The 14,335-nt window shown below is 44.8% G+C and overlaps 1 protein-coding gene across 4 annotated transcripts in view; it reads right to left on the bottom strand.

Moving 5' to 3' along the window:
* LOC128694358 (glutaryl-CoA dehydrogenase, mitochondrial) overlaps positions 1–13,292 on the bottom strand; it is a 175,532-nt gene extending 162,240 nt beyond the window's left edge. For 3 of the 4 annotated variants that reach the window (XM_070080041.1, XM_070080040.1, XM_070080042.1), the window contains exon 1: positions 13,146–13,292. In XM_070080041.1, coding sequence (XP_069936142.1) covers positions 13,146–13,242 — 97 coding nt within the window. In that variant the 5' untranslated portion in view covers positions 13,243–13,292. Of the gene's footprint in view, positions 1–13,132 lie in introns of all 4 variants that reach the window. The other variant, XM_070080043.1, reaches the window with a different exon arrangement.
* Positions 13,293–14,335: the final 1,043 nt, after the last annotated feature.

Here is a 14,335-nt window from a genome sequence, read left to right as displayed (position 1 = left end):
GGCGTCTCCTCGTTGTTAAGCTTAGAAGCTAGTGTCAATTCCTGCATAGTTATACTAGGGGTTACTCCCCCCCTTGGAGACAGGAATTTCTGAGGTGCAGGCAGGTCCCTAATACCGAATGAATATTGCAAGAATTAAGGCTCTCGGTTGCATGTGGTTCTGAGGGGAAGTCCAGTGGGGCTAAAGCTTAGGGAGGTTGAAGACCGGGATATATTCTCCAACACCAAGTAAGTTAGTCCTTCATTCGTGCATGCAGGCGAGATTTCTTGCAACATCAGTCATTTATGGAAATCTGTCCTATAAGCCACTTGTGAGGCTGAGGTACCAGCCTCAGGGCTCGGTGTCAACAGAGCTTGCTAGGGTAGACAACTCTCACGGAATAGCTAGGTTAAGTTAACATAGCTAGGCCACAGTTAGGAATCAGAGATTAACAAAGTTAGGTTAATTTAGCACACCTAAGCCCAGAGACTTGCAAAGAGGCTAAGCCAAGCTGACTATACACAGAAGTTATTATTTACAGTAATTTACAGGCAGGCCAGGTAGGCTAGAGAAGCTTGTAAATTTAATTATTTACAGTGATTACAAGTAAACCAATGTAGGAGACTTGTATGTTAATTACTTACAGTGGATTTGCAAGGTAGCCACAGTTAGGCTAGGCTTGTGCAATATTTACAACAGTTATAGTAGGTAGGACAGATTTAACCTAGTTATTTACAGTGAATTCAATAGCTAGATTTAGGCTATAGCTGCACACTAGTTAGGTTAGGGTTTACCTTATCCAACCAACCACACTAGACTGAGTAAGCTGGTCACAGTTAAGCCAAGCTGTTTACACACATTATTTATTTACTGTTTCACAAGTTGAATTGCTGAATTTATTTGTGCTAATCAAGTGATTTTTAAATTGTAAAGACTCCATCTTATTGTGTGATTTTCATTGTCTTTGACTCATTTTAATGTGGGATTTGTGATTTGTACCAAAGACTACCTTAAGGTTAAGCTTTCACATCGATATACATTTCAATTTGGGTTTGAGAGCTAACAGTGTACATTTTGATTCAGAGTAGAGTCAATATAATAAAGGGAATCATTAACCCTCTCAGGGTCCAAGGACAAAATCTGAAGTGGTGCCCCAGTGTCCAAGAATTTAAAAAAAAAAATAGTTATTTTTTCTTATGAAATGGTAGAGAATCTTTTTGTGAATGTAATAAAACAAAAAGTACGAAATTTGATGGAAAATTGACGAAATTATGCTCTCATGAATTTTGATGTGTCAGCGATATTTACAAATCGGCGATTTTACCGACTTTGACTCCCATTTTAGGCCAATTACAATATTCCAGTCGACCAAATTCTCAGCTATTTCACTAGTATTACTTCTATTCTATCGATTGAGCACAAGAAATCGCCAAGTCAACTGTTTCAACTACAAAATAAAGTGACCGGAAATTGGTAATTTGGCCAATTTAACACAAAGTTCAAAATATTCCAATTTCAAAATAGGCTCCAGAATAAACAATGCAGGTATTCCTGGCACTAAACTAACATTTCCTCTGTTCATTAGTTATGTTTTGAGGCTTTACAAATAAATTCCATTTTGATTTTTTATTCACATAATGAATTTTTATTCACACCAAAAAATAAAAGATTTACTGTTATGCAATATTGTAATAATTGTATAAATATCATCACCACATTTGTGAATATATATTAGACCCACCAGCTGGCGTGTATTAGACGTGTGAGGTCGTTTGTTTACTCTTGAACATCGGCAAAAATTTAACATTTCCGCCACTTTGAGCTCAATTTCAAGCCATTTCCAGTGCTAACACCAATCAAAATTATCTCTATTTCTGTAATATGTCTTCCATTCTATCAAATGAGACCAAGAAATCACAAATACAACTATAAAAAACATACGAAAAAACACTGCAAAGTCGCTGTTTTAATCGAAAATCACGGTCTCAGTTTTTTTTCTCTCATTATACACAGTGTGCTGCAGGATTTGTTTTATGTGGTGCACACATACCACATAGATGTATTCTCTCATATCTAGGCCCAAATTTACCACTCACAGTTTATCAGAGTGAGCTGAGCTCATGACGTAGATCTACGGTTTGGACCCTGAACGTAAAGCCGTAGATCTACGGGACGGACCCTGAAAGGGTTAAGCTTGTTGAGGAGCCTTGAGACTCGTTCATTCTTGCTTAACACTGTATCAAGCTGTGGGGTGGGCTGAGTAAAGTACAATTAGTGTCGCACTCCAAATTAACCCTTTGACTGTTTCAGGCCCCTTTCTGAAACTGTCATTCTATGTCGCTAAATTTTTGAAAAAAAAAAAATTATTTTTTCTTATAAAATGATAGAGAATCTTTTCCCGATGGTAATGACACCAAAAGTTCGAAATTTGGTCGAAAACTCATGGAATTACGCTCCCGCAAAGTTAGCGGTCTCAGCGACATATGCGTATCGGCGATTTCGCCGATTTTGAGCCCTATTTTCAGCCAATTCCTTTGTTCCAGTTGACCAAACTCATAGCTATTTCTTTAGAACTCCATTTTATCTATCAGCTGAGTACAAGAAACCTCCCATTTACCAATTTGGACTACCCAGAAATTGGCAATTTGGCCAATTTCACGCAAACTAAAAAAGATGCCAATTTCAAAATAGGGTCCAGAATAAACAAGGTAGACATTCTTGGCACTAAAATAACATATCCTCTGTTCATTAGTCACATCTCTAAGCCCCCTCTTATATTATTGCTTTCTATTTTGATTTTTTATTCATACAAAAAAATACAAAATTTACTGTTATGCAGACTACTGCATTATTGTAAAAATGGTATAAATAACATCAGTGCACTAGTGAAAGAATATTAGACTCCCCAGTTGACGTGTATTGGACGTGTGGTGTGATTTGTTTACTCCTGAACATTGGTAAAAATCAAACATTTCCGCTACTTTGAGCTCAGTTTCAAGGTCGTTTTCATTGTCAAAGTAATGAAAATCATCTCTATTTCTGTAATATGTTTTCCATTTTATCACCTAAGTCCATGAAAACGCAAATACATCGATAAATACTATACGAAAATACACCTCAAAGTCGGCGTTTTAATCCAAAAAAACGATCAGTTTTTTTTTCTCATTACGCACTGTGTGCTGCAGGATTTTTTTTATGTGGTGCACACTGACCACACTGACCCATTCTCTCACATGTGGGCCTTCCAGCTTTCTTCCACTTGATTTGAAGCCGCTAGAATTATTGAGTATATATACGTCTGAAACACTGGCTCATAAGACGTATATATACGACCAAAACAGTCAAAGGGTTAAGCTTAACAATGGCAGATGAGAATCCAACAGAGTCTGGTTCAGTGTTAGCAAAATTAAAAAGATCAGTGACTGCGTACAAAGGACATCTGAACAGAACGCGCAACAGGTGTAAGGCTACTAGTCAACGCAATAAAGTAGACTGCGATGATTTGCAAGACTGCTTGAAAAGTTTAGGGGAAAAATGGGAAGCCTACGAACGAGCATTCTCAGCATATGAGCTACAGGCTATTGAGGATGGTGAATCCCAGGACAGTCTTCGACAGGCTCAGGACGAATTCACCAAGGATGATGTAGATTGTCACCAGGAGATGAATACGTACAAAGATAAGTTAAGCGCATTAAAGACTAGTAAGCCAAGTGGGGTGACGAATACCGTGGGTACCACGAGCAGCCACACGCCTGTTAATATGTTGCCCAGGCTGCCCCAGTTGAATTTACCGACATTTGACGGGGCCTTAACAGAGTACAGTGGTCCCTTAATATTCGTAGTTCTCCAGAGTCATAGATTTCAGAAATCATAGCGATATTTTCGTATAAACATGGGCTCGCTAATCGTAGATTGACTTGCGAATAGTAGGTCGTCCGGGACACGCACGCACGGTATGAGCTGGGGCGGCCTCCCTACCCAGCCAGTCTGGCATTGTTTACCAGTGAGCGAAGGTCCCCTCACGTGCTCCTACGAAATATTTCATAATATTCCACTCCTTTTAGTGCTTGCTAGTACTAAATAAGCTACCATGGCTCCAAAGAAAGCTCCTAGTGCCAAGCCTTTGGTAAAGAAGGTGAGAAATACGATTGAATTTAAGAAAAACATCATTGAACAATATGAAAGTGGCTTAAGTGCAGCTGAACTGGCCAGGATGTATAACAAACTCTACACAACCATATGTTCCATCGTGGCCAAGAAAAAGGAAATCAAGGACGCTGTTGTTGCAAAGGGGGTAAATATGCTGACAAAAATGAGATCACCAGTACTCAAAGATGGTGAGAAGTTATTATTGGTGTGGATAAACAAGAAACAATCAGCAGGAGATAGTCTTATGACGTCGATTATCTGTGAAAAGGCTAAGCAGTTGCGCGACGATCTGGTAAAGAAATTGCCTGCAAGTAGTGGTGATGTGAGTGAATTTAAGGCCAGCAAAGGTTGGTTTGAGAGATTTAAGAACTGTACTGGCATACACAGTGTGGTAAGGCATGGTGAGGCTGCCAGTTCAGACCACAAAGTGGCTGAAAAATATGTGCATGAATTCAAGGAGTACATAGAGGCTGAAGGACTGAAACCTGAACAAGTGTTCAATTGTGACGAAACAGGCCTCTTTTGGAAGAAAATGCCAAAGAGGACCTACATTACACAGGAGGAAAAGGCACTGCCAGGACACAAGCCTATGAAAGACAGGCTGACGCTCATGTTCTGTGCTAATGCTAGTGGGGATTTCAAAGTGAAGCCGTTACTAGTGTACCATTCTGAAAATCCCACTGTGTTCAGGAAAAACAATGTTATGAAGAGTAAATTGTATGTGTTTTGGAGATCTAATAATAAGGCATGGGTCACAAGGGAAATTTTCGTCGAGTGGTTCAATGAAGTGTTTGGCCCTAGTGTGAAGAATTACCTCCTGGAAAAGAAATTGGATCTCAAGTGCCTCCTAGTAATGGACAATGCACCTGCTCATCCTCCAAACTTGGATGATCTAATTTTCGAGGAGTTTGGGTTCATCACAGTAAAATTCTTGCCCCCGAATACCACTCCTCTCCTCCAGCCCATGGACCAGCAGGTCATTGCAAACTTTAAAAAACTCTACACCAAAGCAATGTTTGAAAGGTGCTTTAATGTGACCTCAGACACTCACTTGACCCTAAGAGATTTTTGGAGAGAACACTTCAGTATCCTCCATTGCATAAGCCTTACAGTAAGGCTTGGGAGGGAGTGACTACCAGGACTTTGAACTCTGCTTGGAGAAAATTGTGGCCAGATTGTGTCGACAAGAGGGATTTTGAAGGGTTTGGGACTGACCCTGATGAGCCTATGTCTGTTGTTAAATCTATTGTGGCACTGGGGAGTTCCATGGGGTTGGATGTGAGTTTGGAGGATGTGGAAGAGTTGGTGGAAGGCCACAATGAAGAGCTCACCATTGAGGAGCTGCAAGTGCTTCAGCAGGAACAGCAACAGATCGCAGCTCAGAATCTTGCTGCAGAGGAGGAGGAAGAGAAATGGAAGAAGGTGCCTTCTTCAGAAATTAAGGAGATTTTTGCAATGTGGGGTAAGATGGAAAGATTTATGGAGAAACATCACCCTGACAAGGCTGTCGCAAGCCATGTTGGCAACATGTACAGTGACAAAGTCTTGGGCCATTTTAGGGAAGTGTTAAAGAGACGCCAGAAACAGAGCCCTCTGGACAGTTATTTCGCGAGACAGGACTCCAGTGACTAAAGCTGGTCCTAGTGGCATTAAGAAACAGAGAAGAGAAGCAACCCCAGAAAAGCAATTGGTACCTGAGGTGTTGCTGGAAGGGGATTCCCCTTCCAAACTATAAATAATCCAATCTCTCTCCTCCTCCAGTCTCCCATACACTAAGAAGAATCTCCAATAAAGGTAAGTGTTATGCTGTTAATGTTTCATTCAGCATTTCCCATTGTATTGTTTATGTACTACATCTATATTTCATGTAAAAAATTTTTTTGTTTTAATACTTCTGGGTGTCAGGAACGGATTAATTGTATTTACATTATTTCTTATGGGGAAAATTCATTCGAAAATCATAGATTTCGATAATAGTAGCTCCTCCAGGAACGGATTAAATACGATAAACGAGGGACCACTGTACATTGCTTTCTGGGATCAGTTTAAAGCCCAGACAGATGACAGAAACAATTTGTCAGATGCCGCAAATTGCAGTATTTACAATCACAGCTCAAAGGTAAAGCCCTAGACTTGATCCAGCACTACCAGATTACTGACACTAATTACCAACATGCCAAAGACCAGTTAAAAGACATGTTTGGCAACACTGAAGAGATAAAGGTGGCTATACTTTATCGGTTGTTGGATCTAGAGGCTTGCGAACATGACCGTCAGAGCCCAGAGAAGTTCCGCATTGAAATTATGAGCTTGACAAATAGTTTCAGAAATTTACATGATGAGGATGAATCAGAATGGATCATTAGTCAGGTGATTCAGAGGAAACTGGCTAGCACTACAGTACACGAGTTGCATTTGAAATATCAGACAAACCGGTTCACGATACAACAAATTGTTGAGGGGTTGGGAGATCTCGTTTCTCATTTGAGTATAGGTGTGAGAGAAGAGTCACCACCATCACCACAAAAAAACACAGACAGTTATTCAAAGATCTCGGGAGATCAATCTAAAGCTCATACAACTACCATTGGGGTGTACTATGGCAAAGAAGTGTCTAAGGCAAGAGCCTCTAAGTAGAACCTCAGAGGCACTCATGCCAGAATATGCATGTTCTGCGAAGGCGAACACACTAGCATGAGTTGCTCTGAGTATACAACACTGAGCAGTAGGCAACAGAGACTAAAGGAGTTGAGACTCTGCTTCAAGTGTTGTGGGGAACACTTTGCCAGAGATTGTGACGCCCAGCTCAGTGAGTGTCGAGGCTGTTGCAGAGGTAAGCACCATACTGCACTATGTCCCAATAATCTAAGGGAACCCCAGGCTAGTAGGGATGTCCCTCAAGTAGAGATATAAAGTGAGCCCGAGCCTGAAGTAGTAGCCAACGTGATTAGTGAGAGTGAAGCCTCTAATCCGAGTGAGAATTACAGAGGTGCTGCCCTACCTACAGTCATGGCAGAGGTTGTGAATGGGCACAGGTCCGAAACAACCCGATTATTCTTTGACTCTGGAGCACAAGTATCCATGATAACAAAGAAGTTGGTGGCCAAATTAAAGTTGAAGACCACCAGAAAGGTTAGTATGACATTGGGAAGGGCTATAAGTCAGGTCCCACCCAAATCTTATGACGTGCTGGATGTCACAGCCAAATTAGGTGAACATCACAGAGACATTACAGCCTTGGTGGTAGAGACATTACCCACGGCAATTACAGCGAGAGGTCTTGCTGCAGCAGCCAAGTGATTGAAAGACCTTGGCATGAGCTGGCAAACCAGGGAATTACCACTGACACAGTCAGAAATGTAGGTATCCTGGTGGGAGCCAACCAGACAGATGACTTCCTGTCTACACAACGGACCTTTAGGGAAGGAATTGGCTTATACAGATCCCAAGTAGGATACATCATGGGCGGCAGGATTCCACCTGAATTCCCTGCAACGCCACAGAGGGAAGGTGTCCCCATGATTGCTGGAGGAGTAGTGATAATGAATATCAGTATACACGATGAACTGCCAGGTAAGCTGAACCAGGTAGGGAGTGATGAACACTCAGCCACCTTGGGAAAACACTTTTATGGGGTATGTAAAGAGGGAGATAGATTGCCATTAAATAAAAGGAACCTCGTATCAGTGGGAGGAAAGGCTACCAGGGCATGTGGGCCACTGGGTGGGAAAGTACGGAGCCGCTCAGTCAACGCTAGACATACGAAAGATGTTAGAGTTAAAGGGAAGGGTGCTAAGACCACTGAAACCAACAAATCTGGACAGTTGCAGTTAGACAAGAGTCTGACTGACCACAGTGGCCAGACGACCTGTCGAACGGTGTTCAAGTCGAGGGCCCACTGGGAGGGCCTGCGGGAGGCAGACTTGATCTAGGCCCAGCACCTACCTTCGCCGGCGGGAGGATGTGGAAACTTAATCGGTCCTAAAAAGTTCCACAGGGCAGATACGTCGTACGAAGATCCCGACATGTCAGGGATGGAACGGCTCAGTTGGGGGGCCCTTACATCCACCCAAAACACACATACACCCGGGTTGGCGAAGGTGGTTGGAAGGTACATTTTAACCCTTTGACTGTTTTCGACGTATAAATACATCTTACGAGCCAATGTTTCTGACGTATATATACTCAATAATTCTAGCGGCTTCAAATCAAGTGGGAGAAAGCTGGTAGGCCCACAAGTGAGAGAATGGGTCTGTGTGGTCAGTGTGCACCACATAAAAAAAATCCTGCAGCACACATTGCGTAATGAGAAAAAAAAAACTCTGATCGTTTTTTTGGAATAAAACGCCGACTTTGAGGTGTATTTTCGTATAGTATTTATCGTTGTATTCACGTTTTCATGGTCTTAGGTGATAAAATGGAAAACATATTACAGAAATAGAGATGATTTTCATTACTTTTACGATGAAAACGACCTTGAAACTAAGCTCAAAGTAGCGAAAATGTTCGATTTTTACCAATGTTGAAGAGTAAATAAATCACACCACACGCCCAATACACGTCAACTAGGGAGTCTAATATTCTTTCACTAGTGCACTGATATTATTTATACCATTTTTACAATAATGCAGTCGTCTGCATAACAGTAAATTTTGTATTTTTTTGTATGAATAAAAAATCAAAATAGAAAGCAATAATAATATAAGAGGGGCCTAGAGATGTGACTAATGAACAGAACATGTTATTTTAGTGCCACGAATGTCTACCTTGTTTATTCTGGACCCTATTTTGAAATTGGCATCTTTTTTATTTTGCGTGAAATTGGCCAAATTGCCAATTTCTGACCACCATATTGGGTAGTCCAAATTAGTAAATGGGAGGTTTCTTGTACTCAGCTGATAGATAAAATGGAGTTCTAAAGAAATAGCTATGAGTTTGGTCAACTGGAACAATGGAATTGGCTGAAAATTGGGCTCAAAGTCGGCGAAATCGCCGATACGCATATGTCGCCGAGACCGCTAACTTCGCGGGACCATAATTCCACGAGTTTTCGACCAAATTTCGAACTTTTGGTGTCATTACCATCGGGAAAAGATTCTCTATCATTTCATAAGAAAAAATAATTTTTTTTTTTTTCAAAAATTGAGCGACATAGAATGACAGTTTCAGAGAGGGGCCTGAAACAGTCAAAGGGTTAATTGATAGATTTACCCTTCAAGGAAGATGTAGGTAGTTTGTACTGTTTGTGAACTAATATTAGGACTATTGAGGCAACTATAGATAATAATAATGTATACCTAAGGCCTTAACGTAGGTAGTAATAGGCCGGTAATATAGGCAGACCCTAGGTTATGTTACCTAGGGAGAACTGGCAGCCCAAGTTTGAATGCCAAGGCACGGGGTTTTGAGACCGCAGTGCCTTCTTCTTTGTCGAAACTCTGAACGAGGCACACCGCTGTGAACATCAGGGCGGTGCCCCACATGTCTACACATACTAGGCCCTGGGGAAATCTGATGGAGACACCTCGAAGTACCGTAGATGACCTCCTCCGTCAGGCCCATACAGTAAGACAAGACAGCCCTTACTTTCTCAGTGTTCTGGCCAGTTTCTGGGGTAAATTGCGAGTGAGTTGAACTGTGGGTTTTTGTGCAGTCAGACGGCCAATGACCAGTATGTACCGTACCGGCATCTCCTCGTTGTTAAGCTTAAAAGATAGTGTCACTTCCTGCATAGTTATACTAGGGGTTACTCCCCCCCTTGGGGACAGGAAGTTCTGAGGTGCAGGCAGGTCACTAACACCGACTGAATATTGCAGGAATTAAGGCTCCCGGTTGCACGTGGTTCTGAGGGGAAGTCCAGAGGGGCTAAAGCTTAGGGAGGTTGAAGACTGGGATATATTCTCCAACACCAAGTAAGTTAGTCCTTCATTCGTGCATGCAGGCGAGATTTCTTGCAACATCAGTCATTTATGGAAATCTGTCCTATAAGCCACTTGTGAGGCTGAAGTACCAGCCTCAGGGCTCGGTGTCAACAAAGCTTGCTAAGGTAGACAACTCACATGGAGGCAGTCCAGACATATTTCCACACCTCCCTACCCCAGGTAATCCTGGGTAGCTAACCCTCCCTACCCTGGATTATCCTGGGTAGCTAACCCTTGCTACCCAGGGTTACCTTGGGTAGCTAACATACCCTACCCCAGGTTACCCTGGGCAGCTAATGCTCCCTACCCAGGGTTATCCTAAGCAGCTAACCCTCCCTACCCTGGGTAGCTAACACTCCCTACCTCGGGTTATCCTGGGTAGCTAATACTCCCTACCCAGGGTTATCCTAGGTAGCTAACCTTCTCTACCCTGGATTATCCTGGGTGGCTAACACTCCCTACCCTGGGTTATCCTGGATAGCTAACCTTCCCTACCCCGGGTTATCCTGGATAGTTAACCTTCCCTATCCCGGGTTATCCTGGGTAGCTAACCTTCCCTACCCCGGGTTATCCTGGGTAGCTAACCTTCCCTACCCCGGGTTATCCTGGGTAGCTAACCTTCCCTACCCCGGGTTATCCTGGGTAGCTAACCTTCCCTACCCCGGGTTATCCTGGGTAGCTAACCTTCCCTACCCCAGGTTTTCCTGGGTAGCTAACCTTCCCTACCCCAGGTTATCCTGGGTAGCTAACCTTCCCTACCCCAGGTTATCCTGGGTAGCTAACCTTCCCTACCCCGGGATATCCTGGGTAGCTAACCTTCCCTACCCCAGGTTATCCTGGGTAGCTAACCTTCCCTACCCCGGGTTATCCTGGGTAGCTAACCTTCCCTACCCCGGGTTATCCTGGGTAGCTAACCCTCCCTACCCCAGGTTATCCTGGGTAGCTAACCCTCCCTACCTCGGGTTACCCTGGGTAGCTAACCTTCCCTACCCTGGGTTATCCTGGGTAACCCTCCCTACCCCGGGTTATCCTGGGTAGCTAACCTTCCCTACCCCAGGTTATCCTGGGTAGCTAACCCTCCCTACCCCGGGTTATCCTGGGTAACTAACCCTTCCTACCCCGGGTTATCCTGGGTAACTAACCCTCCCTACCCCAGGTTATCCTGGGTAACTAATCCTCCCTACCCCGGGTTATCCTGGGTAACTAACCCTCCCTACCCCGGTTATCCTGGGTAACTAACCCTCCCTACCCCAGGTTATCCTGGGTAGCTAACCCTCCCTCCCTCGGGTTATCCTGGGTAGCTAACCCTCCCTACCTCGGGTTATCCTGGGTAGCTAACCTTCCCTACCCCGGGTTATCCTGGGTAACTAACCCTCCCTACCCTGGGTTATCATTCGTAACTAACCCTCCCTACCCTGGGTTATCCTGGGTAACTAACCCTCCCTACTCCGGGTTATCCTGGGTAGCTAACCTTCCCTACCCCAGGTTATCCTGGGTAGCTAACCTTCCCTACCCCGGGTTATCCTGGGTAGCTAACCTTCCCTACCCCGGGATATCCTGGGTAGCTAACCTTCCCTACCCCAGGTTATCCTGGGTAGCTAACCTTCCCTACCCCAGGTTATCCTGGGTAGCTAACCTTCCCTACCCCGGGTTATCCTGGGTAGCTAACCTTCCCTACCCAGAGTTATCCTGGATAGTTAACCTTCCCTACCCCGGGTTATCCTGGGTAGCTAACCCTCCCTACCCCAGGTTATCCTGGGTAGCTAACCCTCCCTACCTCGGGTTACCCTGGGTAGCTAACCTTCCCTACCCTGGGTAACCCTCCCTACCCCGGGTTATTCTGGGTAGCTAACCTTCCCTACCCCAGGTTATCCTGGGTAACTAACCCTCCCTACCCCAGGTTATCCTGGGTAACTAGCCCTCCCTACCCCAGGTTATCCTGGGTAGCTAACCCTCCCTCCCTCGGGTTATCCTGGGTAGCTAACCCTCCCTACCTCGGGTTATCCTGGGTAGCTAACCTTCCCTACCCTGGGTTATCCTGGGTAACTAACCCTCCCTACCCTGGGTTATCCTGGGTAACTAACCCTCCCTACCCCAGGCTATCCTGGGTAACTAACCCTCCTTACCCTGGGTTATCCTGGGTAACTAACCCTCCCTACCCCGGGTTATCCTGGGTAACTAACCCTCCCTACCCCGGTTATCCTGGGTAACTAACCCTCCCTACCCCGGGTTATCCTGGGTAACTAACCCTCCCTACCCCAGGTTATCCTGGGTAACTAACCCTCCCTACCCCGAGTTATCCTGGGTAACTAACCCTCCCTACTCCGGGTTATCCTGGGTAGCTAACCTCCCCTACCCCAGGTTATCCTGGGTAGCTAACCTTCCCTACCCCGGGTTATCCTGGGTAACTAACGATCCCTACCCCAGGTTATCCTGGGTAACTAACCCTCCCTACCCTGGGTTATCCTGGGTAACTAACCCTCCCTACCCCAGGTTATCCTGGGTAACTAACCCTCCCTACCCCGAGTTATCCTGGGTAACTAACCCTCCCTACTCCGGGTTATCCTGGGTAGCTAACCTCCCCTACCCCAGGTTATCCTGGGTAGCTAACCCTCCCTACCCTGGGTTATCCTGGGTAACTAACCCTCCCTACCCCAGTTATCCTGGGTAACTAACCCTCCCTACCCCAGGTTATCCTGCGTAACTAACCCTCCCTACCCCGGGTTATCCTGGGTAACTAACCCTCCCTACCCCAGGTTATCCTGGGTAACTAACCCTCCCTACCCCGGGTTATCCTGGATAGCTAATCTTCCCTACCCTGGGTTATCCTGGGTAGCTAACCTTCCCTACCCTGGGTTATCCTGGGTAACTAACCCTCCCTACCCCGGGTTATCCTGGGTAACTAACCCTCCCTACCCCGGGTTATCCTGGGTAACTAACCCTCCCTACCCCGGGTTATCCTGAGTAGCTAACCCTCCCTACCCCGGGTTATCCTGGGTAGCTAACCCTCTCTACCACAGGTTAAAAAAAAATCCGAATAAATCATATTACAATGATTTCAGAAGCCAACATTTTAGACAAACTTAATTAGGATACTGTGTTGAGGCGTTGCAAAGCTGCTGAGAGCCCTGGCCACCAGGCGAGGCTGTGTCCTGAGACACAGACGGGATAAAGCCAGGGTCTGCACCGCCATGATTGTTGTTGCACTACTTGTTGCTGCTGGAGTTAAGGGCCATAGCAACAGCAGCAGCAGCAGCAGCTGTCTTGAGCTCTCCCTCTCGCTGTATGGGCAAGAAATATCACCAAAATTTGGTTAATAAAAGAACATGAAACTAGGTAAACCGGGAAATCTGGAAATCATTGTTAAAACTCAGGGAGAGCCAGACACCCAAAAACCACCAGGGTTAGTGACCGGATCTTCCTTAAAACCGTATAAAAGTCCGCATCATTAAATAACACTGTCAGGGTTTATTATAGTCAGACAGGGTTTGTGACAACAAATATACTAATTTTATGCAATACGGAAGACTTTTTGATTTATAAGGCTTCTATTCGCTCATGAGCAATTTCAAATCAGTTACTCAAAAGTGCTTGCATAAGAACTAAGACGTATCAAGGAGGCCAAACCAAGGCTGGTGAGTGGCTAATTCTGGAGGTGTGCCTCAGACGTCACTGTGCGGGCACCGTGCCAAGTCCAGCACTACCACAGGCAAGACCAGTACTAACACAGTCAAGACCAGTACTACCATAGGCAAGACCAGTACTAACACAGTCAAGACCAGTACTAACACAGTCAAGACCAGTACTACCACAGGCAAGACCAGTACTAAGATAAGATAAGATAAGAGATAAGATTTTGTTCGGATTTTTAACCCCGGAGGGTTAGCCACCCAGGATAACCCAAGAAAGTCAGTGCGTCATCGAGGACTGTCTAACTTATTTCCATTGGGGTCCTTAATCTTGTCCCCCAGGATGCGACCCACACCAGTCGACTAACACCCAGGTACCTATTTGCTGCTAGGTGAACAGGACAATAGGTGTAAGGAAACGTGTCGGAATTTCCACCCGCCGGGAATCGAACCCGGGCCCTCCGTGTGTGAAGCGGGAGCTTTAGCCACCAGACCACCGTCAAGACCAGTACTAACACAGTCAAGACCAGTACTAACACAGTCAAGACCAGTACTAACACAGTCAAGACCAGTACTAACACAGTCAAGACCAGTACTAACACAGTCAAGACCAGTACTACAGAGTCACGATCAGTGCTACCACAGTCAAAACCAGTA

This window comes from Cherax quadricarinatus, unplaced genomic scaffold (genome assembly GCF_038502225.1).
Source record: "Cherax quadricarinatus isolate ZL_2023a unplaced genomic scaffold, ASM3850222v1 Contig98, whole genome shotgun sequence".
Lineage (NCBI taxonomy): Eukaryota > Metazoa > Arthropoda > Malacostraca > Decapoda > Parastacidae > Cherax > Cherax quadricarinatus.
The sequence above is the reverse complement of the archived record's forward strand: the minus strand, read 5'-3'. Positions and strand labels throughout refer to the sequence as shown.